This window comes from Seriola dumerili, unplaced genomic scaffold (genome assembly GCF_002260705.1).
Source record: "Seriola dumerili isolate Sdu_G_001 unplaced genomic scaffold, Sdu_1.0 BDQW01000025.1, whole genome shotgun sequence".
Taxonomy (NCBI): Eukaryota; Metazoa; Chordata; class Actinopteri; order Carangiformes; family Carangidae; genus Seriola; species Seriola dumerili.
Genome location: NW_019174280.1, coordinates 22,958,967 through 22,984,709, shown reverse-complemented (window position 1 = coordinate 22,984,709; position 25,743 = coordinate 22,958,967). Strand labels below are relative to the sequence as shown.

General features: G+C 40.2%; 2 protein-coding genes across 9 annotated transcripts in view; one reads left to right on the top strand and one right to left on the bottom strand.

Annotated features, from left to right (window-relative positions):
• LOC111240408 (filamin-A-interacting protein 1-like) overlaps positions 1–10,023 on the bottom strand; it is a 39,726-nt gene extending 29,703 nt beyond the window's left edge. For all 4 annotated transcript variants that reach the window (XM_022770410.1, XM_022770413.1, XM_022770411.1 and 1 more), the window contains exon 1: positions 9,807–10,023. The gene's annotated coding sequence lies outside the window, so the exon portion shown is untranslated. The remainder of the gene's footprint in view (positions 1–9,806) is intronic.
• Positions 10,024–18,100: 8,077 nt separating this feature from the next.
• Positions 18,101–25,743, top strand: part of senp6 (SUMO1/sentrin specific peptidase 6) — a 28,851-nt gene continuing 21,208 nt past the window's right edge. For 2 of the 5 annotated variants that reach the window (XM_022770259.1, XM_022770258.1), the window contains exons 1-2: positions 18,101–18,727; positions 25,429–25,522. In XM_022770259.1, the coding sequence (XP_022625980.1) occupies positions 18,697–18,727; positions 25,429–25,522 (125 nt within the window). In that variant the 5' untranslated portion in view covers positions 18,101–18,696. The remainder of the gene's footprint in view (positions 18,728–25,428; positions 25,523–25,743) is intronic. The other 3 variants (XM_022770260.1, XM_022770264.1, XM_022770262.1) reach the window with 3 other exon arrangements.

The following is a 25,743-nucleotide window of genomic DNA, read 5'->3' as shown; positions in this document are numbered from 1 at the left end:
GTTGGTGAACGTAGTGGAGCATTCAGCAGCTTAAAGAGCCAGATGTTTTTCTCAGGAGCTGGTGGAGACCAAACATGGAGCTAAAAGAGAGGGAATACTGGACTTACATTCATCAAGCGGACACAAACACTACTCCAAATGAATGCTGATGTTGTTTCTACTGCCAAGGAGGCAGTGGCTAAAAAAAGTAATTGCAGATTTAAAGTCAAGCTTCTGTCACAAGGACAAAAAAAACAAACGAAAACGAGTTGTGGCTTTTGTAGTTAAAGATATTTCATTTAATTTTGATATAGGCCTATGTATGTGATATATTCTATATCTATTTTTAAAAAAAGATATATTAGAGGAGAATTGTGGCTTTCTCATTTCCCAAAGTCGGAATGACTGGGGAAGAATTCAGGGCTACAATAATACCTCTCCTATCTGAAACCTGAAAAATCTTTTAAATGTAATCTCTCTGTTGTGAACACACTTGAACTGTGACGGGGTTCACACACAGGTCGAACTGCCTGCTACTTCTCGGTCAGTCAACCGGCTCTCCTCAGGACGGCTGCACAATTCAGACTTTCATCCACAGGCTGCAGTAGCTATTACCTCCAAGATTTCTCTCAACACTCGCTCTGTTTAACAAGCTCAGTTGGATAGAAATAAACCTCCAAACAGTCAGTAATTCCCTGCCAGCTGAGCTCATACACCAGACAAATCTTTGGCTGGTGGCTGGTGGAGGTTCCCCATCAAAACTACCTTTTCGTACTGCGTTTGAGTTGTGTCAAACGTTTTAAGTGCACTGAAAATACTTTAAATATTGTGTCACACTGCATAAAATCAGACAAATCAATATGGGCCAATCTAGCACAGAGTTTTACTGAAAATATCTGCTTTTGTGAGGTTATAAAGGATCGTTTATGCTGCTTCATAAATGCATCACAATCGTACAATGGTATGGTTTTACTTGAGGAAGTGTATGAAAATAAATAAATGCAGAGGTCTGACTGGTTTGATTAGTATCAAGCTCTTCAAAGCAGTGAGGCGTAACATCAGAGGCATTTACGGAATAATGAGATCTATGATTGAATCAGTATCTGTTTCTAGATCTAACAAATACAGTCAAACACAAATTTGAGTGAAATAAACAGTGGATGACAGGAGTATATTTGTTTGGCTCTGCTGCCTCTGAGGACTCTTGAGTATCTTAAACCCTCCTGCAGCACAGATGACTGACCGCATTTCTCTCCCCCTTATGGTGAGTTACAACGACAGGCCAGACCTCTTCAAACCTCCTCACAACACTGATCCTTCCCTTATATAGTCATATTTGAATCTACATGCCTAAATCATGTTGCACATGAAAAATTGAAGAACTACAAAGTTTACTTGGTGAATTTGGACAGCTGCCATTACTTGCAAAGCAGTTTGTAGGGAGTCCTGCACAGTCACATTAGTCATTTTATACTGGACCTTATATTCATAATCACATTATTTTTTTCAAAGCATCTCATTTGTTTAAACCTGCAGGTTTAATCAGTATCACCTTTGAGATCAGGCCTTAAAACCCACAGGTGCTGTATAAACCTGTGGCCGTGCTACGTGCTGCAAAAGTGCTGGATCCACACTGCGTTTGTTAATATTTGTCATGTATTTGTTGTTTCAATGTTAATTTTCCACCTTGCGCTGCAGGAGACCTCATTTAAAAAGTGAATTTACAGTGTCATTGTTTAATGTTTAAAAAAAACCTATTACATTTACTATTACATTCGAGGTCAATATACAAATAAAAAATCTGTGATATTAATGATATGTTAGCTAAATACATTCAGTCAACATAATTTGGTAATTAAAGAATTGTTATCGACATGTAATTTGAAAAATAAAAAATATTCTCTGGTAGACACAGACTATGTAAATTTGTTACTACCTCAAAACCTTATTATCTTTCGCCGAGCTGTGCTGAAATCAGTAAATTGGTGTTAAGCTATTAATGGCCAATTTATCTGTCTTGCTGTCATAACCATGTCCACCACAAGGGGGTGCTATAATTTAGGCATTAATCACATTTTTTTTTTATTCATCACACCTGAATTTTGCCAAAGTCCTAAAAAATGCTAATGCTACCTTTGCAAACATGTCTTTTTCTGTCTCAGAGCGATCATATTAATAAATATGAATAATCACCAATGTAAAATGCAATGTTGTAGTTAGTACACTCACAATATCCAGTCAAAAGGCATCGTGGGAAAAAATTCAAACTCATTAATGTCAAAATAATGTAAATTTTTCCCTAAGAAATCTGATATAATTATGATAACAAATTACATTATTTCACATTTTTATACCCATCATGTCTCTAAACCACTATCACCTTATCAATCTCATTTTTTTTACTCCATTTCTCCACTGACTACACAGTTTACATTATATGAGACAGGATTATTCACAGTATCAGGTTTTCGGTAAACCTCTGCCTTTCAACTGCAGCGAACCCCGCCATCATTACCTGCCACCTTACATGGAGGTCTTAAGGCTCCACAGATGAGTGAGCAGCAGGGCTCTGAAGAGGCCGCTACAAAAATAGAAATCATAAATGCAGCCCAGTTTAACGCAAAACCGAGCGTGAAAACTGGGTCAGAGGTTTGGACCTGATGCAGACAGGTTATTTCAGAGAGCCGTCTTCATGTGTAAAGCCCTGCAGGAAAGCTCCTCACTTAGAAAAATAAAAGGGAGGTTTAATAAATTTGGTAGCTGGAGCAGCCCAGTACAGCCACTTACATCTGCTGTAGGTAACTGAGTAACCACTCAGACACGTCCGATGCTTAGCTCTAAGGCCAGCTGCACACTACATGCCTTTGTCTTTACTAATATGGCCGGTCACAATACAGCTGTTGTTAAGTCGTCTGACAGTCCTGCATGTATAAAACACTGATTTGATCGATGAGCCACTATTTCATATGCACCCGAAGACAGAGCCAAGAAGCATCTCAATAAAAACAAACACACCATATATTAGTACAGAGGAGGTTTAACCTGCTGAAACTTGTTTTCATATGTGCAGGTTTATTTAATTGTCCTTGATGATGCAACATAACCTCAAAAGCCAATGCTACACTTGACAGTTATATGGTACTATTGTGAAACTTCCTGTAATCTGGATTACATTATTAAAGATTCTGTAAACGACCGTCACGGCCACTAGATGTCACTCTAGACCACCAGCATCTCAGACCAAAACAAAGGTGTCGTCGGCCACACTTCCGGCCTCCGTTCAACCCCCCACCCCCTCCACGTTATCGGTCAGCAAGGTGTTACGGAGCCGAGTGAAGGCGGCCATTAAACACACAAGAGGCACAATTGAACAAAGTTACCCTGTGGACACGAGAGCCAACAAAAACGACCCATCCACAACCGTTAGCCCGCGCTAGCATGCTAACAGTTAGCCAGCTAGCGATAGCAACATTTGCAGAACACAGAACACATTCATTATTACATGGGTAAAAACAAGTTAGCTAACATTATCCAACTACTGTAGCCGCCACTAATGAAAACAGACACGTAACAATATGTAGCATAAAGTTACTTACACATATAGGAGAAGAAAAACCAGTTCTGAGTCCAACTGGGGCCTCCTCTCTGTAAACCGGGCCAGTACCGCCTCCATGGTCGGACTGGGAAAGACATACAGCCTTCATCCGCGGTCGCGCAAATGACACTGACGACAAAAAAGTGGTTTCTTCAGGTCGCTTTCACCTGAACGCTGCACACTGCACTGTACCATCTCACCTGTGGGTGGTGCCCGTGTGTTTAAACAGCGGGAAGGCCAACGGTTTAACAGGAGGGACTCGAACGAACGAACATCCCGCATTTCCAAACGAGATGTCAAAACTACAGAGTACAAAGAAACTCAGATTACTACACACACACACACACATTTAATCTCGTTTAATCTCGTTTAATCTCGTTTACATAACCTTGAAAGAAAAAGGAGAAAACGTTTTGATGAACGTGTCTCCAAAGCCGCAAAATGTTTCTCATTTCTTTTCCTACAATATCTGCTTGCAGCAACCAAAAGACACTGGGAATCAACATACTCCAGGTAACGATTATGTCTCCTCCCTTCAAAACTATATAGTATTATTACAATTGTTATTTTTAAGAGACAGGATGGGGCGAAAGTGTTTTTAAAAAAAGACCTCAAGAGTGCTAGTGTGAAAGGAAGGGGTGGTTATGATCTCAGCAGCTGACAGAGATGAGGGATTTTAATCTTTGCTCCTCTATACTTATGCAGGGATTTTAATCTTTGCTCCTCTATACTTTAGCATATGACATTAATATCTACATTGATAGTTTTTGGCACTTTTATCACTTACACTGAAGGCTAGTATTGAAGATTAAGATGTCTTTGAGTGTACATCATTTTGTTAAAGCAGAGATAATCAGATTGTTTCTCTTTAGGAAACTGTGATTTCATGGTGACGTTTTGTTTCATTAACTGAGAGACATCATGAAACCTTATCTTAACATATATTTCAGGATGGGATGCGTCCCTCTCTTTTCTCCTTTCACCCTGACATTGAAATCTCGCCCCGGGCGGCTTTAACCTTCCAAATTAGAACATATTCCCGGACCACGTCAGTCACCGGGGGGAAATTCCTGGTCTGAGACGAGGCAGGTTTTTAAACTCCCAGCGGTTTGTGCAAGAGCTCTAATCAGCGGTGACCAGTCCAGAGAGCTGACATCACTCCCAACATGCAGCCGACCAGCAGCCAAGTCTCACATGCCTTTCAGATGGAATGAGCATGAAGTCACTTCCCTCATAAACTGTGAGAGTAGAGGAGGGTGGGGTGGGGTGAGGAGGGAGATGGTGAGCAGGATATCATGAGACCACTTCTCACTTTACGTCATTTTTATGTTTTTTACAAGCCATTTAGCTCCTGAACAATGATGGATCTCAACTGTTTGGTGGTCAGCCCACCAGCAATTTAGCCTGTCACCGGCTTGAGAAATGAGTCATGAGAGAGGAATAAGCTCTGACCATCCCATAAGTGGCCTCAGAGAGGGCTCCCATTATTTCTGCAGACCTTCAGAAACCAATAAAGACAGAGACATTGGTAAGTGATGCACGAAATCTCTCGTATCACAGAGGAGGCTCTGAGTTCAAATTAGAGCTGAGCTTGAGTTTGACAAGAATCTGATAATGTCAGGCTCACACTGGGACGTGTAATGACTCACATATTAAAATCTTTTTTTGGCATGACAGTGGGAGTTTTGTTCTAAAACTGGAATATAGCCACTTAAATTTTATAACTTAATGCTTTTATTACTTAATCTTAAACCTTTAAATTTCATGATTGCACAGAAATGAGGACTGTGGACTTTGTCCCCAATCACTCACATTGAAAGTGCTTTAAAGCTCCTCCAGTGTAAAGGTCTCTGTCCATGTGTAGTGTGATTATAGATCAGCTCTAGCTTCTATATTAATACTGTGAAAGTATCAAAGCCTCAGTCCACAGAGAAATGCACACAGCCTGTATTCAGAAACTGAGCCTTAAAACCAGCCGTCAGGACTTCTGGAACTTTGTGATGTCACAACAAAGCAGTCACCAAGCCCCGCCCACCTGGACACACCATCCAAACCTTGCAGGATTTGGTTTCTCTGAGTGTTTTACCTGAAATCTGCTTTATTTTTATTGGATCACTCAGAAAACAGTCAAACTAAATCTGCAACACTGATGGCAACTTGGACGAAAGTGCAGGAGGATGCTCGGGCTTTAATTTGAAAGAAAATCTATTGATCATGTTTATGTCTTAAGACGAAGTTCTCTTAATCTCACTGATGTGTCCAGAGCTGAGACAACCTGCAACAACCCAACAGAGTTCTGACTCCAACGTCACGTCCTTCTCAGCGTAATCTATCATGATGTTATCCGTTGTTTGATATGTTCTCCACGCAGCAGGAAAACTGTGCGCAAACAATCGCCATGCTCCTCTCTGGTCCCTGTTGTGCTGTCATGGGAACGGCAGTTGCTGTTATGAAACCAAACAAGGGGGCAGACGCTGCTGAACGTCCCCCCGTTAGCCTCCCACACAGATTACTGAGCTGAATTAGCAGAATGATCTCATGGTTCCTGTCTTATCAGTTGGACTCGGGCTGCCGCTGGAGAACACAGCGACACTGTGACTGAGTTTGAAGGCAAATGGAAGAATGAAAGAAGAGTTCAGAGACTTGGAAAGTCTATGACAAGAAACACTGAAGACGTCCTGGAGGATCGTAGTCGTCTAAGACACCAATAAAGGTCACTGTGTCACCCATCTGTAAATATCCTTCCTCTTCATTCTGGTTCTGTCATTTTTACTCCCATTATTTAGCATCAACCCAAAGGGCCAGTGTAGGTCTGAACACAGGCATCATAAAGTAATATCGTTGTCTAATATTGTGTCTCATATCCAGATAAAACCAGAAATCTGACTGCATCCATCTTGGTTTTCACAAGCAACGTGTAAAACAGGGTCAGCTCTATTCCAGTCCAGAGGGTGGTTGGTAATGTAAAACAAGCATAGCCTGTGCACATGTGCAGATTAAGCGCTGCTCCGGGATCAGATAAACAAAACAAACAGGCTGACAGAGGGGGATTTGCATGTTTAACATTCAAATGAAAATAAATAAATGAAACAAAATGAAAGTCTTCAGTAGAAATAATCCACAATGCCCCAGGTCCTGGTTTCTGCTGCTCATAGAGAGGGGATTCAAAATAACTTGTGCAATGAAAACAGTGGGAAAAAAAGAAAAGCCAATAATGGAGAGAAAGGTCCCGGGAGACGTGGGCAGGGCAGAGCATGCTGGGTACGATAACACAGAGGAGGTCGAGTCCCTCTGTTTGTTGTTTGGCTTTTACAAAGATCAACTGGGCCACATTTTCCTAATTTAACCAGGAGGGTCGTCACAGGCCGTCGCCTGGAGGGACACGCTGTCCTGACGTCCAGATGCAACAGGTTTAGTGCCCTTGAGCAAAACACCGAGCATTCACTAAATGGTGTAAGAGGACAGAAGTATTAACTGATGACATGTTCATTAGGATTAAGTCTATTGGATGATTTGGCCCAAACATTCATGTTCCCCTCAGGATCCACTGACCTTTCCTCTAGCGCCACCATCTGGCAAAAACGTCAACTTTCAAACCAAATACCTCCAATCAAAAAGGGCGCAGCAGCAATTCCCAAATTTAAATTAATTCATCAATTTACGGCTTAATTTCATCCAACAATGTCACTGAAACAAAGTGGAAAATATCACTTTTTATAAATTACTAATTAGCACTAATTGGCACCCAAACCTTCCCCTGGAAAAATCCAGTGGCAGCCCAGTTATTCCAGTTATTTCTGTCTTGTGCTGGGACTGTGCATAGATGAGCCGCTTTGTTCTGACACCATGACCTTTCCTCCAGTGGCTCCCTGAGGTCAAAATATCAACTTTCCACACAGTATGCTTCATTATAAAAAAAGACAAATTGCCATGAATCATGTTGAGTGGATTCCTGAGACCAAAGCGAAGACCCTTTTGGATTTCAATGACCCCATGACCTTCGCTCTACCACTGGCTGTCCTCAGGACAAACTTTACCATAACATGCTCCATATTTGCCCTGTTGCTGGAAAGATTCCCAGAATATCTGAATCATCTGCTTGTTGTTTCTGCTTCTTAAATAAATCAAATAGTTTCCTCAAACTGTCTTTTAAAAATCAGCACTTCATTTTGTTTTCAGCTTCGTGCTCTTCTCATCGCTTTTACCATCATGGCACTACCATTCACCAAACTGTACAACTTCACTGCCTCAAAACCCATGCTGTTCAGTCTGACACAGATCTATGAGACCTGTCTCTCAGGATGCGACGTGATGAACTTAATATGATTGTTGTTACTGCAGTCGGTCAGTGCCTCATATTAACAACGTTCTGATCTCGTCTCCATCGCCACCAGTGCTTTTCTGCTGCATCATCTCAGCTCTGTCTCCGTCTCCGGCTCCGTATCAGTAAAGAGCAGCTCGCCCCCCCCAGAGAGCAGAGCTTAAGTACTCTGGTAAAAGATCTATTAAATTAATGCTTTCTAATGCACCGCTTCCTGAAACGAGCCTTTACTGGGCTGTAAATGAAAGAAAAAGTCACTGATTCACTGAGCGAGTGTCTCACAGAGACTCCATTCATGAGTCAGTATGAACGCACTCAGACACTCAGCGTGGGTTAGTGGGTGTACCTTCAGTTCCAGTAACACATATCACAGTCCTCACTTGAAACGCTTCAACTTATTTATACCAAATATTTACTTGATATTGTGTTTTAGGGAGTTTATTTACTCACTAATGTCATTCTGTCTCCATGTTGTAATTCTGCTGCTGCTGCTGCTGCTGCTGCTGCTGCTTCTGTCAACTCTGCATTTACAACATCTGCAGCATCTGGTTGGAGTTTTTGTGTCAAGTCAAATGTTGTACAGACTTTAAAGCCCTCAGAGATACATTTTTGTGATTTCAGACCATATAAATGAACTTTACATGGGATAAAAAAAAGAACAAATGTGTTTTTTAAATTCTTTAACAGGACACCTATTCATCACAGGGGTTACAGTAACAGCCAGGGCAGGACTGAGTCTCTGGGGCGCCCCGGGGCAACAATGAACTGTTGACCTCCCCGATTAGAACATAGCAACTAGTTTGTCCTCTGACAAAGAGCAAGTGTATTTAGGAATATGTGCCATGTAATTGCAGAATAATCTGGAGATGATGTGACGGTGCAGGTGATATTGTAATAAGTTCATTAATGTGAAGAAGAACACGTGAGAACGTCTCCACCTTACAATGCCTCATGGTTGAAAATCAATAAAAGAATTTGGGAAAAAAAAAGTTAATATTACTTAATTAATTGTGCTTTATTGGTACTAAAACAAAATGTGTGAGTAATGGGATTACTACAAATTAATTGCTACGTGTTGAGCCTGAAATCTTGCAGCCCCATGAGGGTCGGGGGCTCCAGCACACTTGGCTGCTTCACAGTGAGCCAAGTTTATTCATGAAGTACTGTTAATAAAAATATACCTCAGGGTGAATCGCTAAGCAACAAAACAATAACAACAAAACAGAAATAATTTGTTGACAGTTTTGGCCGCTGTATATATTTACACTATTTTCCAGTGGTGGTCACTAAGTACTCAAGCAGTGTACTCAGGTACATGTACTTTACTTGACTACTTCATCTTGCCATATTTTCCTAAATGGAAACTACAGTGTGTTTATGACAGTAAAAGTTACCTGACACTTAAAAACACTTAAAACCTATAAATACTCAACAATGTATAAAATCAGCTCCACAGCCAAACTGCAGCTGAGTCAACTGTCAATATTAACATATATAATATATAACACTGACAGGGACATATCAGAACTTATACTTTTGACACTTTTGCTGATAATAACAATAATAATTAACGTCACCAAAGCCAGAAACAATGTCTAAACATTATTTTTCTGATCAGTGTTCAATTAACAGTCTCACAATTATCAAACATCTGTCGATCAGTTCATCCACAAAACTGACAAATCATAACACTGTCCTGGTCAAAGGATATTACATTATTGTTGTTTAATATTCAAAAGTTGTGATAAGCATGTTCTTTTAATATATTATATTTTATTATATTTGATATCTATGTTTGATTATTACAGATACATCAACAGACAAACAGTGGAAGTTTGTCTACTGAACTTTTCTAAGCGTAAACAACAGTCAGCCTTTAACAAACAGCTGAGTGAACTCACTCTGTCTTACCTGCTCTCTCAGCTCTTCCAAGGTGTTTCAGATCAGTTCAGTCCCAAAGTGACTCTGGTTCGCCGGTCAGCACTCACAACATTACTGTGTTTATATGAGTAGAGTCTGAAATGTCTTTGTCTCCTTTTCTTCTTAAATCCAACCTGCACTTTTTCTTCTTCTCTGCCAAAGTTGGAGTCGCAGCGTGAAGCTTCGTCCTCTTCAGTGTCCGCTCTGTAAACTCACGGGGCGAGAGAGGGAACAGTTAAAACTGAGGAGAGAGAGAGCAGTAGTTTCAGAGCTGAGAGATGAGAACAGACAGACTCTTCCTTCCACCTTGAATAAAATCAGTTCTTCTTTTCGCCACAAGATGTTCAGCCTCCCTCTGTCTCTGAGTCTGGTCAGGAGTGAGAGTCTGCTCTATATTTAACCTGTGCTCTCAGTCTGTGTTAGCAGCTGAACGACTGACTGAGGCTTTTCCAAACCCCCCCAACAGCTGAACTATCATCCCCGTCCAGCAGCCTGACCACTCCTCCTCCTCCTCCTCCTCCTCCTCCTCCTCCTCCTCCTCCTCCTGCCGCTCACAGCCAGGGGCTTGGCTTGGCTCGGCTCGGCTCAGCTCGGTTTGATGAGGTTTGCGTTAGTTGTGCTGCAGGTTTGGTTGAACAGCTTGTTTTGGTTTCTATTTCTCAAAGCCACAAAACCTTCGCTTTGAATTCTGGTCGAGGTCCCAAAGTGGCCGAACATGTCGAGCTGCATGATTTGAAATCAGTCGTTTCAGTTTATCAGTTGTTTTCTCAGTCAGTCCATCACTTTAGTCCGGGCTGAAAGATCTTCACAACTTAACAAATACTTTAGTTCAGACATTCATGCTCCCCAGAGGATGGCCGGCTTCACAAACACAGACTGTGACTGTGTCTCAGATGGAACGGACCTCAGATAGTCTACATTCATCTGTTGCATAAAGCAGTTCAGTTCTTGACTATCTTAGGTCGGACTCTGGTACAATGAACTGTTTTTTCAATATAAAAAAAAAAAGAAAATGGCCGACTCGTATCCAACCAGCTCAGCTCTGCTCACCGCAGCAGAAAATGTTTGTCTTTTGCAAGAATTCAACAGTTACAAAGACGTTTTACTTGAAGAGTGAAACAATAAAAAGAAGAATCGTGTCACTGATTGTTACCACGGTAACATTGGTTTTAGGACTGGGTTAGCCTGGGGGTTCGGTGTGGAGTGTTTCTGGCTTAAAATGAGTCAGTGTTTATTTTAGTGAAAGAATAATACTTGCATTAGACTATGAGCACAATCAAGACTGGACCAACACTACAGACCGGTCTATCTCTGTGATCCCCTGTCTTCTCCTCTAGCGCCACCATGAGGTTGACGTTTCTGCTTTCTGACTGATCTGTATCAACAGCTATTGGATGAATCGTCATGTCGTCCTCCGAATGAATTATAATAACTAACAGTAATGGCACTCTCGTTAGCCTTAGCTGGGCTTCCTGCTAATTGGCACGTGTGACCATGCTAACACACGAAACCAAGATGGTGAACATAGTGAACATGATCCCTGATTAACAAGCATGCTAACATCGCCATTGTGAGCATGTCGGCACTTAGCTCAAAGCACCGCTGTGCCACAGGCTCACAGAGCTGCAGTCATGGCTCTGGACTCTGACATTTACTGAGGAAGTAAACACAAGCTCTGGATCTGGATATTTGACTCTGTGTTAATACAAGAGCTGGAACGAGCGGATACAGAATACGTAAGATAAGAAAAGATAAGAAACAGCACAACAGCTGCATACAAGGTAAAATACAACAATATGAAAACAACACAACAACACATACACAACAACATATAAAAAAACAGAGTTCAAACAATGAAGTTTAAATCCAGACGTGCAAAAGAGGCAATGTCAAGAATAAAGAGATTAAGAGGAGAATGATCAATAAGACAAATTAAAACAATAGACTGTAAAAAATGACTGATTCAAGGTCACACAGGTGCAACTCAAGGTTTTTTTTACTTTTCAATTAACTAATTAACTTGTGAAGTTGCTCATGTCATGCAAATGTGCTTTAATGTTAGAAGCCAAACAGGATTAAAAGATATAGAGTTTAGTCTGGTTGAAACAGGTTGGGCCAAAGGTTTGGTTTATGTTGACATAGCAACACTATGAAAAACCTTTAAGGTCTGGTATTTGTTCAAATTAATTTAATAAACTTTAAAACTTTTTCAGGACCTGATCATGGCAAATAGAGCAAGAGCATAAAGCATTAGAATAAAAAGATGTACAGGAAAAAGAGCGTTTTGACTTTTATTAATGTCAGAAATCAGCTAACAGCAGTTAACAAGTTTATTTTATTCACATTATATGTCCTTCTTCAGCAGAGTTTTAGTGCAGCTCCGTTATGTAAATGAAAGGGTGTGGGCGCTCTCTAATTCCTCTTTATTCATTGTTTTCATTTAAAAAAAAAAAAAAAAAAAAATCCACTTGGACCCGCTCTCCTGACCATCTCAGCAGTTCTTCCGAAGCTGGAGCGAGCGAGGGCCAGAGGAGGCTTTTCAAAACACAAAATGATTTATTCACCGCTGTAAATACGAGAACATTTGTTCCTAATAAAAGCGAGTCTGAGCCGAGTGTTATAAACGGAGGAACGTTGAGAAATTGAGCTTCAAAGTGTGACTTCCAGCTCCAGCAGACACAACACTGCTGACATTAAAGCCTGGCCGGCCTCACAGGGCGGACTGTGTGGTGCTGAACCTCACGCCTCTGATGCTTTACTCATCGGACACAGATTGGACAAAGATATTTTTTATGAATAAACAGTTAAAAGAATTTTTGTTTTGTCCTTCAACACTTCAAAACATGTCAGCCTTCAAAAAATAATCACATCATTTCATAAAGCAAAGTAGTGTAGCCAAAATGGCTTATATAATTTTTAAGCATGCACGCACATACACACAGTTTTTTTTTTTGGAGGTCATCGTGTTCCGCAGAGTTTTCACTTCTCTTCCTGGAAATGTTCAATCTTCTGAAAGTGCCAGATTCACACAGACGTGATGTTGTTGTGTGACACAGCAATCCAAGAAATAAAACAGTTGTTGGACGGCGACATGTTCACACTCCCACACACTGACAGGAGGTCAGTGTTACACAAGATGTACTTGACTCGAGTCATCCATTAGTCTCAGGCATCATGAAGCGATGTCCGACACTTCTGTCTTTATTCACTTCATCATGTCAATCTTTCATTTATCTTTCTGTAAAGAAACGAGCCCACAGGTCGTCTGTGCAGCAGGTTGTTACGACCCATAGTTACGTTTTGTTGCTAGGCGACATCTAATGGTCGTAGGAATTTTGACAGGAGCAAAGGGAAAAGTGTCGGTGACTTAATATAAAGAGAGACAAAGTCCACGTCAGGAGGAGGTTGTGGTGGATGGATGGTTCAACAAACACAAGAGTACAACACGGCAGCGAGGTGTTTTCTATTAACACAACCCTGTGTCACACTGATGAAGCTCCTGAATCCATCTCGCAGGCTGTTTGTGTTTGTTGCATTTCTACCTTTGGACAGATCTGAGGTGGGTTTTTATGATGAAATCACCACAACAACCAAAAATACAAAAGTCTAATCTAGTGATATGACCGAACATGCTCCTTTCATCGTGCTCACAGTCTGTGAGAGTTAAATTGTAACTTAAATGTTTACTAGTGAGGAAAAATTGCACCACTGAAATAATAAATGACGTATTCTGAGACCACACCCGGACCTCCTCCTGCAGTCACAAAGCTAACATACAGCTGCCTCCGTTTCCCTGTTTATCTGTAATGTTCCATTAATTTGAACCTCTGGAGGCGCCGCAGATGAATGAGAGAACTGCTGTGTGATAGTCATCCTAGTGCATTAACACAGGGGAAAGCCATGACTCAGTTCACTCTAATGAGCTGCTCCTGCAACTCTGCACATTTCACTGTGAAATATCAGGCCTGGGAGAGACTACACTGAGGATATAACCTTCTCATTTCTTCAGTGCTCTCATCTGAGGCCAGAGCTGGAGACACAAGCCCCTATTGTTAAAGGTCCCACATTTTACCTGTGTTTCATCTGAAATTTTGATACCTGTAAGAAGATATATTTGTGGTTTTAAGAACCAAAAACCATCTCAGTGGTATCTCCTCTCTCAGGCTTCTCTCTGGAGCTCCAGTAACAACAGGTCGGTGAGCCAATCAGAAGAGAGGAGGCTCTGAGCCTGAGAGCATGCTGGGGGCGTAGCTGAAGGTGGTGACTGCTTTGTTGTGACATCACAAAGTTCCAGAAGTCCTGACGGCTGGTTTTAAGGCTCAGTTTCTGAATACAGGCTGTGTGCATTTCTCTGTGGACTGAGGCTTTGATACTTTCACAGTATTAATATAGAAGCTAGAGCTGATCTATAATCACACTACACATGGACATCTTATTGTCTGTATGGGACCTTTAAAGAGACGCTTAGACGTTTCAGGGAATACAGTTATCTGTCTTCTTTCCAAGATTTAGACGAGAAGATCAATACTAATGTCTGTGTGTTAAGTACAGAGCTGGAGCCAAGAAGAAATTAGCTTAAAATAAAGACTGGAAGCAGAGGCGAAGCAGGTACGTGTAGCAACACCTCTAAATCTTTGTGGATTTAGGTGGAGTTATATGCTGGAAGTATTAAGGCATTTTGCCAAATCTAAAATATAAGTATCATGGCTGTATCAATATTATAAAGACATTTAGCTTTGCATCACGTTTCAATGGTATTTACCTTTGATTAGAGCAATAGTATAGTAATATACACTGTAAAAAAAAAATCCTAATTTTAAAGAAAATAACAGAATTTCACAGTAATTTCCTGTTTTTTAAAAATTGTGTACAAAAGTCTGTAAAATTATCTGTGAATTAACAGCCAAACTTCTATTTTAAGCATTATGCCAATAATAATGAATTACATTTATCCCCCATTTCTGTAAAGACAAAATACTGTATTATTTATACAGTATTTTATAAAGTAACCCAGGTGCTTCTTGTTGTTGTCTTCCTGCCTGGACTTTACTAGGCTGTGTATTTGTGCACCATATACCATAAAAGAAAACAGTACAAATTTGACAGTGACAATTCATTTGCTGTGGCCATCAGATTCCATCAGCTCAGGGAACCGTGTTCAATAAACAAATACACCATGAATGAATGAATCCAAGTTTATGTTAAGTTCTCTGTGCTTCTATACAGTAACATAATATATACAGTTCATCATACTATTTGCCTTTTTTCTTTTTAAATCCTCATAAGTAACATACTGCTCTGATCATAGGTGCTATCTTCATCTCTAATGTGGTGTTCCTTAACTAGTTATGAAATAAGTACAATAAAGTAATTTGATAAACATGACCTCCTCTGTCTCTTTCCAGTCTGCTGAGATCAACAACTGCCGGGCGAGATGCTGTGATGCATTGTGGGGTTTTTAGTATCAGCAACTTCAGGCCTTCCTTCAGCCTTGCAGGTAGCACTCTTCCAAACACACATATTTACACCTGATATAAAGAGATTGATTTCCTCACTGGTGATAAATATCTTTGGTTTGATCTGAAGTGAATGTGAACATTGATGTGTGTAGGGTAGATGGCCGTCACTGTACTAGAACCCTCCCTGAGAAGTATGAGTGTTGCAGTTACTGATGTCAACAGCATGGAAGTTATTAGTAAGAAACATGTCAGATATTCAAAAGTAACAGCTCTGAGATATAACTGGACTATTGTTTGGTGTGTTCCAACTGTATTTAACACGGCCAAGGACCCACAGCAGCACATCACCTGTGAGATCATGATAATTGCTGAAGAACCAGGAGCGACAATACATACCAGGTGGTGGGGAACAGAATGAAGGGCTTCTGGTTTCAAAGCACCGTCCTCCAGCTTTTAAGAATGGAAGGTCTTTAGTTTGGTTTCAAAAGAACACATTTGACGGGGCGAGTCTAAGATCAGCAGGTAAACTGTTTCAGGTGCACAGATGCTAAAGCATCTCACTACACTTTGAAAATGCTCTGGGCACATGGAGATTTCCAGCGTGTGATCTGCTGGGATTGTAAAATAACAGCATGTCTGAGATGTTCTGTGAAGCCAGACCAGCAGGTGCTTTGTGACCAAGAGGAGGATTGTTTCAATTGTATTCTGAAAACAACAGTTTCAGACTCATGCAGTTGTTCATTTTTCCATCCAGTTCACACATTGTTTAAATAGCAAGTTGTTTAAATTGACCAACAGAAACCTTGGTCTTCAGTAAATGGCCCACATATTTGGCCATTATTTTCAGGGCACATTGTCAGTATGCTCCTACATAGGGTGGTGCACAGCGTGTCTGTTTTAGCACAAGCAGAGTTGTGAAGATGAGCTTCAGGTGTTTGATGTTTAGTCCGGTGGAACATTAGAAAGCAGCCACAGAAGTCAGAGCATTCTTTGTCAGTACAAATCATTTAAATAACATTTGTTTAAACTTTATTAAAGTAATGGTAAAAAAATAATAATTAAATCATACTTATTAAGGACTTGACAGTGAATTCTTAGTGTCTCCTGTTTTTCTTTTCTCCCCAGATGAAGGATCCAGCTGATTACTGGCAGTTTGAAGGAGGATTTTTCTTCATCTGCTCCGTTGCACCGTCACTTCTGGTAAAGATTCATTGACCTTTGTGGTATGTTAAGATTTGACTTATTAATACACTGTATAGTTGGGAATCTGACATAAAAGATAGTATAATGTTTGTCCACATATGTTGTCAGAACTATATGGAGAATACTGTGGAAAACAAGATAAAACTGAATTGGAAGATACAAGCTAAAAAACAACAGACCACCCCCCTCAGCTCCACAGCCCCCCCTCTTTCAGAGGTGACATCATCACCTCCTCATTATAGGAACCTTGACAGGCAAGATAGACCAATGGAGAAATGCCAGTTTTAGTTCTTCAGATCATCCCGGGGCTCTGAAGAACTATTTGTGAATAATTGGTTGATATATGGTCTTACATGCAGAAAATAACGTACCTCTGTTTTATATCATATAATATAAACATATTGGGAACATTTTTCCTATTTTCTAATATTTTGTCAGACAAATGATCAACCGACTGATCGCAAAATTACAACTTAATTTAATATGCACCCTGAAACCAACTCCTAATTATTTAAGTATGAAGAAATTTGGAGAAGAAGTGTGGTGAGTAAAAATTAAAATTTTTATTAATTTTATCAACTTCTTAGAGATAAAAGAAGAAAATCTTATTTACCAATTGATTTGAGGTCGAAGGAAAAGGAGAAAGCCTTATGAGGAGTCGAAAATAACCCTTTTAATATAGCCAGAATAAACTCAGAGGACCATTGAGATATGTGCAGTGACATCATGGTACTGAAGGTGATTATTCATCTGATTTCAGTGAGGAACATCGCCATCTAGCTCCTGTCACCATCTCTTCATGCAAGCTGAGATGTGTGAGGATGATAACCTGCACATTTTTCTTTTCCATGTATTCATTTATTTATCTCTCTCTTATAATAAATTATTATTCAGTGAATTCATCTCTGATTATCACATGATCTTGATATAGGATACACGTCAAACTAATGAAAAAAAAAATCACAAAATGCTCCAGTTGGGATTGAAAAAATGGAAATTAACAGGAGGTGATTTGGTTTCAGTGTGTGGTGTTTTCTTTAATCTCATGTAATATTTCTGTTCCTGTCAGGGTCTCATGATTCCTCAACTGTGACATTATCATCTTGTTTTATTTTCTGTGACTCTATTTCTTCAATCTCCCACAGTGTCATTTTATTTGTTTCTAATATTCTTTTAGGGATTAACATTAGTGTGAGAGAATCCCTTTCAAACTGCTCCTACCGTGGTTCTTCGACACGATAAAAAGTTGACATATATACAGTATTGTTGAAACTCCAGGCTTGTGCCTATGTAGAGCAGTAGGCTACCAAGTTGGCCATAATTAAGACACTGCACTTCCGGAAATAACCTTCAAAATAAAACTGAGTATGGTTAGATTAGGTGTGGTCTGCCACTTTTTTTCTGTAATTATCCAACCACCTTTTAATTTATTTTCTGAGTTGTTGTTTTTTTTTTTAATTTTATTTCTCTTGATATGACCTAGATAATTCCAGTTGTTTTCATACTTACAGTTATAGATTGCAAATAAAATCAATAACAACAGCAACATGGTGACAAAAATATTAATCGTATCATTTGCCACTGTTTTGGTCTTTAATGTGAGATTTATTTGCACCTCTGCTTCTGCATTCCCAGAATATATTCATGTTTATGCATGTAAGGTTAGGATGAAGTGTGCCCAGGCCTGTGTAACCACACTTCTGCATACAACTGTAAAATCCTGTGCAGTCAACACCTCAAAAGACAAACATAATTGTTATTGATTAGTAAGTATCTATAAATATTACATATTATATCCCTATGCAATAACCCTGTAACACTAAAAACATCCTCCGTACCTAAAAATGATATTCAACTTTTAAACTGAGCAGGCTGTGTATACTGTAGAGAAATTAGTCAAATTATTTGTATGCTTAACACGGTTGGCCAATAAAATAGTGTGATTGGGATTTAAAATGTTCAATAAAACCCTCAGTAGTTACACAATATCTTACTTTTGCTGCAGGGGCTGGATTTACTGTTTCTCTTCGGGAATCAGAAAAATGTCACGGTGCTTTTATTTTGAAACCACACTTCTAAGACTTCCGGTAATTAGGTGGATTTCTGTCGCCAACTTTCCTCCGGGAGTCGGAGCAGCAGTCTGCATCTACACACCGCCGACCCGCTGCTCTGGTCTCCGATGAGCGACACTGTCATCTGAGCAGGATCATGGAATAAACATGGCCCACAACAGAAGCTTTTTCTTTGAAGGTAAGCCGTGACACTCCGCTCCGCTGCTCCGGCCGGCCAGCAGCCATTTTACCCGCACACAGCACCTCGGGATCCCTGCTCGCAGAGGCAGATCGCTGCTCCGCTGATGTCTGCACATAATCGGTCCAAAATATGTGTGTATCCGGAGCGGGTTGCACGGTCGGCTAGGTGGCTAACGTTAGCCTCGCAGCGCTTGCTGTTAATTCTCTCCTCATCCTCGGGCAGCCGGGGTTAAAACGAACCACCAGGCCGGTGACAGTGCCACATCTTTGGTTCCGGAGGGGGAAGACGGACTAGTGGCGGCGGCGGAGGTAGCGTTGGCGGTGGCGGTGGAGGGAGGGGAGGGGGGGTCTGTCCGAAACGTTTCGGTGGATTTTAAACTGAATCTGGGCTTGCAACCCTGAGCTAGCACCGTTAGCTCCGAGGTTAGCTGGCTCTGCAATGTGGGAGCTGGATGTAGCGATAGCTGTGACAGGCCTTCCTGTCTTGCGAGGCTGTTGGCCCCCATATAACGTTTACACAACACAGACAAATACATAAACTGTTTAAAAATACATATAAAAACCTCTAGCGTTTGTCCCGAAACCCAGGCTGCTCCACAGTCCTCAAACTAGCCTGCTAACTTACTAGCTTCAAATATTAGCTGGCTAATATCTGATATTAACAGTAAAAACTAGTGAGCAGTAATGTTCCCAGTGTTTCATGCTGTCACTGTCATTACTTATGATGTTCACATTCACAGTGTACAGCATATAGACCTGAAAATGTAAAAAAAAATTAAATGAAAACAGCATGAACAACATGGCAGTGTCAGGCAGAGCTGCGACTATATGCTTCAGAGAAAAGTAAAATTTTGAAGTAAAAAAACAAAAAAACACAAAGAGGCCAAACTAACAACATCTCATAAATCAGATTTAAATAATGTGTTAGACATGATGCGTCTGTAGAAATAAGGCTGGGTATTGGTTTAAACTACTTAAGCATCAAAACAATACTTTGGTCTATACCTGACTTCAGAGCTGAAAAGACTGGTCGATTAATTGATTGATTTTGATAACCTATTAATCATTTAAGTTGCGTTTCAACCAAAATAAAATATAATAATATTATATATATAAATATTTGCAGATTTCAGCCTCTCAAAAGTGAAGATTTGCTGCTTTTCTTTGTCATCTGTTATTGTATCAGCAACATTTATGACAGTTTTTTATTGATGTTTCATAGATTAAGGGATTAATCAAAGTTAATAATTGGCAGATTAATCAACAATGAGAATAATCAGCTAATAGTCAGATAATCCCATGAACTTGCTTTTATCTGTTTAATCTGACTAGGTTGGTATGGACGTTTCAACCTGGACAATATTGCAGAATAAGTCTGGCGATAATGTATATTTCATCTTCTTGGCAACAAATCCCATTAAAAGACCAAATCCAACATTGAATGTCTCTTTCTAGCGAGTACAGTCAGTCTGATATATCTGATTCCTCTGAGCCGTAGAGCTTCGTTGTTTCCAAACACTATTAAAAACACCTCAGTGAGCCATGTTGTTGACATATTCCTTCACACAGACTTATTAAAATGTAAATACTCATTATTGGACCAAATGTGGATTAATCTGCTGCTGAAAACAGTTCTCAACAAACGTCTTTGATTCCAAACTATTTCCTCCTAAAGCGACAGTGTTGAGAGCTGTATTTAATAAGTAAACAATACATTTGTTAGTAAGAACCAGTGAGGCTGTTGCTGAGAGCGACAGACAGAGTAGGGAAGTCAGGAGGTGTTTTTGTGTCAGGCTAACACATTGTCGGTTTGGGTCTTCTCATGGGATTTGTTTACAATAAGGGAAATATAGACTAAAGCCATGATTGTTCTTTAACAAAATGTTCTCAGTTGTTGTGAAAACACAAGCAGCTGACAGGAATGTAACCTAATGTTATGGTCTGAAATTGACTAAACAAGATTATTAATCTGATCATTTGATGCCAACTTTCTTTACCACACATTTAAGTTCGCATTTGTTGTTTAACATCCAGTCTTTTAAAGTGTCCCACCCTTAATGATCATGTTTCACAAACGCTTGTTGTTCAGGGCTTTAGCACGTTCACGCGTCTGTTGCTAGTTTGTTGTGTTTTAATTAGCGAAATATATTGAATTAATAGGTATTATTGTTGGGTTATTTTTTGTTGTTGGGGTGTTTAATGTCTTTATTTGACAGCAACAGTGGAGAGATGACAGGAAATGAGGGAGAGATACAACAAAAGGTTCCCAGCCGGACTTGAACCAGCGGCGCTTCGGTCCATTGGTAGTGTCTAAGACGAGCCAACACCCTGAAAAACGTCCAAATTGAAAAGGTTGCAGCTGGCATGTTGCAGATTTTTGGTGAAAAAGGCCCCAGGATTTCATTAGGAATCATGTGGTTTTCAGTAGATTAACTGGACGTTTGATAAATAGATGGGTTAGGTTTCCTCTGAGCGCTGGGTGCAGCTTTGGATGACAACAGGCCGTATGGATTTGAACATCATGTGAAAGCTGTCTCACCTCAGTCTGAGTCTGTGTCGCTGTAGCTGTCGTCAGAGATCTCCTATCATGGATTTGTCCTGCAGGAAATCCTCCGTCCTGCCCTCCGCTGACAAAAGAAACTAGCGAACTCAAGCTCAGGAGGAATCTAAATGTCGCCTCACTAACATTAATGGGATGTGGGGGGGGGGGGGTTGTTGTGATTTGATGAGGCTGGAAAATGGAGCAAAACATGAACCTAGCAGGGTGTGGGGTTGACTCGGTCTATTAACAGGAGGAGATAAGAACAGGCTCATTTAGGTTTGTGCAGGATTGAACCAGACGACTGAACCAGCTGAGGCAGAAGAGCTCGGAGATCATAATCTCGTATATGATTTTAAACTTTTGAAGATTATTGTTCTTGTCGTTTAAAAGCCCCTGAATGGATAATTCATTAAAGAAAAAACAGGCTGCAGCTTTTTCCCCTAAATGTTCAGCTCCTGGTCCCGTCTCCTCAGAGTCTGTTAATCCAGCAGCTGCAGCTGCACAGGGAAGGCAGCAGCATTAAGCTGGAGGCCTGGAGGAAAAAACAGGCCCAGAAGGCCAGAAGTTGGTTTTTAGGGGAAAGAAAAGGAAGCAGCAGCTTTTAGCCTCATGTACTAATGAACGGGGACTGGATCTAGTCGGACTGTAACCTGCTGGGCTGGGAGCCAGATGGATAACATGCATTAACACTGTGATAGAGATGTTTTGTTGAGACAGAGCTTCAGAGTGGAACCCAAAGTGCAATAATATTTACTGCATTAACTATCTGCTGTAATGAAGGAAATCCTTCCACATCTGAGTCCTGTGTTTTGTTATTGACTGTTGTTTTGACGTCCACAAGTCTCAGTTGATTTTGGGAGGAAGTAGGAAGCCACGGCGTTGTGGTAAAACAGTAACTCTGACATCCAGCAGACGTTACAGACGTACGCAGCAACAACATGCCGGATAAATTTAGCTTTTTTGGTGGGTGAGCTGGTCTCGGTGTCCTTGAACCATCAGACTTTTCTGTTGACTTTTCTTCAGTTCTTCAATGAGGCATGTGCGACTGCGTAGTTGCACATGCAAGAAAACAAATCAAACAAAAATAAAGTAGACGGACAGCGACATTTGTTGTTCAGTGACTGAAATCAAACAGTAAAAGATGATAATGAACACTTATTATGTAGTATGGTTTAATTCATTTCTTTCTCTGTTAATCATTTTGTCTGTTAAATGTCAAATAGTTCAAAAATACTCTGTGTAATTTACCAGAATCCAAGATGGCGTCCTCAGATTCCTTGTTTTATCCAGCCAATATTTTCATTTTATGGTTTTATTTTTATTTTTATGACGAAGAAAAGCAACAAATCTTTGCAAGTGAGAAATTTTTCCTGGAAAAATCACTGATATGATTAATTGATTATCAACATAGATGCTGATTATTTTATGTTTAGTGGCAAATTGATGAACAGACTCGTTGTTTCCGTTAAAGGACATACTAATGATGCTCCTCACCTACGAACACGTAAAGATCTCTTCTTTAAAAATGACTAATTATGACAAGCTGCACCTAAATATAGACAAAACCTTCCTGTGAACAAAAGATATTGATCATTCTGAAACTCCTGACCTGAGGTGAACCCTGAAGAGAAACATTTCTCCCAGGTTTATAATTAATTTGTTGTTTTCAGACATTGAGCTGCTTCTGTTTGGAGAACACAGTCATGTCTGTATCTATTAGATTTTGTTTTTGTATCTTTTAAATATGTATTGTTTATTATTACTCATTAAATAAAACAAAGATTGAAATGCAGCGAGCCATTCTTGGTCTTGTGAAACTATTTTATAATGTAAACTGCAACATGAATGTAATTAAAATAGTTTTCAGAGGAACCTGCTCTGTGGAGGTTATCGGAGTAAACGTCCCACGAGCTGATGAGTTTTCTGGTTAGTGAGCCATAAAATTGACTTTTTAGGATTATTTGTATTATTTCAAATAGGAAACAATAACTGGATCTTTAATATTACAGCACTTTTCAGTGGCAGAGCTCTTTTTTTTTTTTTTAAGAAGAACTTTATTGTCCTCAGTTTCTAGAAGAAAAAAAATTTGGATTGTTTGACAGCAACATCTGAATCAGCCGTCATCTCACACTGTAGATTCACAGTTCTCCGGTGCTCCTCTGGTCTGTAGTGAAGGTTTGTTGACACCGTTAGGGGCTGGACTTCCTCTTTGTGCCGACCCACAATCGGCTGCTGGAAGGAGATAAGCTTCGTTCGTGCAGTTTGATTGGCTCGTTAAGGCGCCACTTGGCCGTCGCTCACAGAAAACAGCGGATTTCTGCTGGATACTTCACTGCCGAACGATTGAGGTGAATACTTTCCAGAACTGAGGAAAAAGACTTGAGATAATTGACTCTTTATTGCACAACACACAAGGGGAGTTATTATTCTGACACAGCTGCACATGAATGCACCACCAGGCTTTAATCAACGTACACCTTCAGCTAAATCTCCATGCAGACTCTTGAGACGAATAAATAAAAGGAAAGATGCAAAAATCTTTCTGGCATCAGAGTCCTCTGTCTCAGTTACCCAGCAGCCCCGGCGACACCAGGCGGGACTTACAGGAGTCCTGCTATGGACCGGTGAGGTGAGACAGGCACTGATTTTATACGTCAGGGTCAGATTTCACCTGCTGATACCAGTGGACAGGTGTATCGTTGGGAGGCGCATCATTTATAACGTAGAGTACAACAGTGAAGTCCGACCAGTGCTGGGATTTTGAAGTCGATGTTGATTATTGATACCTGACAAGCTGATAAAATCGAGTAATTATATATCGGTTGATTAGTAATTTTTGAAAATGTAATATATACTGAGTGGGACATTTTACAGAGTAGAAACCAACTCGTCAGTGATCTTTAGTGGATAAACTGTGTCATGGAGACACTGTTTCTAATTGACCTTAAACCTAGTTTGTCTCTAGTGTCCTGCATTTACAAAACAGCCAATTACAGCTTCACAGAACCCAAAGGGACGTTTCTGCATCTCTTCATTGGTCTGACCAACAGTCCACAAGCCAGAGATATTTTATTCAATGTCATGTATGACAAAAATAGACTTTGAATCTTCATTCAAAGCTTTATTTATAAAGGGAAGGCCAGTGAGAGCAAACTCTCTCTCAACGAAGCTCTGAAACTAAATGTACTGTATGTAAATAATCCATGAGTGTAAAAACAGTGTTGAATGGAAAAGCAACATACAGTGTAATTTAATATAAAAACACAATAAAGATATAAAATATAAAGATAAAAAAATAAAAGCTAAATATTTGGTATTTTTGCTTTAAAAACGGCGACGACGAAACGATTTATGGACGTTACCCTCAGCTCGCGTCGTCGTGGAGGCGTCGTCTGTGAGCTTTGTGCTGGATGATTGTTCTTCTGTCTGTTTCTGATATTTCTATGTGTCGCGCTCTGTCAGTCTGCATCATCCACGAATATACGTCTCAGTCACACTGATGTGAGAAACACTTGGGGGGGAAAAACCTGTTTACCTCCGACTGCGTTTTTCGCCTTCACCTCAGAATATTGGAAATGATGTTTCCTGTGTTTTGAAGAAAAATGCTGAAGTCACCTTTTTTGATCTGTTTTTTAATTCCAGGAATTTTTCGCAGATTTGGAAAGTTTGGTAAAAGCCTGAATAAAGACGCTCGGTTTGAAATCAGGTTCCAGGTTCTGAAGAGCTGAATACTTTTACACATGTGCAGTACTTTTTACTTCACAAATCCTGATATTCAGTGTTATAATTTTAACCTTCATTTACAGATGGATATTGTTATTATCCAACTGATATCATCTTATATTCTCTGACTATAATCCTTGACTAAAAAAGAAAGAAATTGAATGTAAAATGTGACTTTACCGCAGTGACATGAGTGTATTTGTGTTATTTATAGAGTGATGCTTTTGCAGTTGAATATTTGCAAAGTTAGCAAAGAAGCTAAGATTGCCCTTTGCTAATTATCACCAGTTTTTTTTTCATCATCTAGTTGAAATGATCAGCCCTGAAACGTGGCGTCCTGTAAATGGTCATTTCAGCTGATGCCTGTGTCTTTGGTCTTGGTCTTGTCTCCCTGATGTCACTGATGTCAGTCTGGTTTTATCATTCAATTCAAGCCCTGGATAGATCAGAGGCCAGGCGAGATGGAGGGTACAAGCACAACTGGAGCTTTTCTCTTTCTGATGACAGTGAAGAGGAAAGGAGACATGAGTAAGCACTTCTCCGGCCCTCGTTTTCAGCACCAGCAGCGCTGCACTGCATCACTTTCCCACCACACAGCTCTCCCTCCACACACAGGAAAAAGACCCCAGTGACACCTCTGCTGATGAGCAGGCTATTCCTGTCTCTGATGATATACTCACTGGCCCTTTAGTGCAGCAGTACAGATCCGTGCAGCCACATAAAACACTGCCTGCATGTAAATCCTCCAT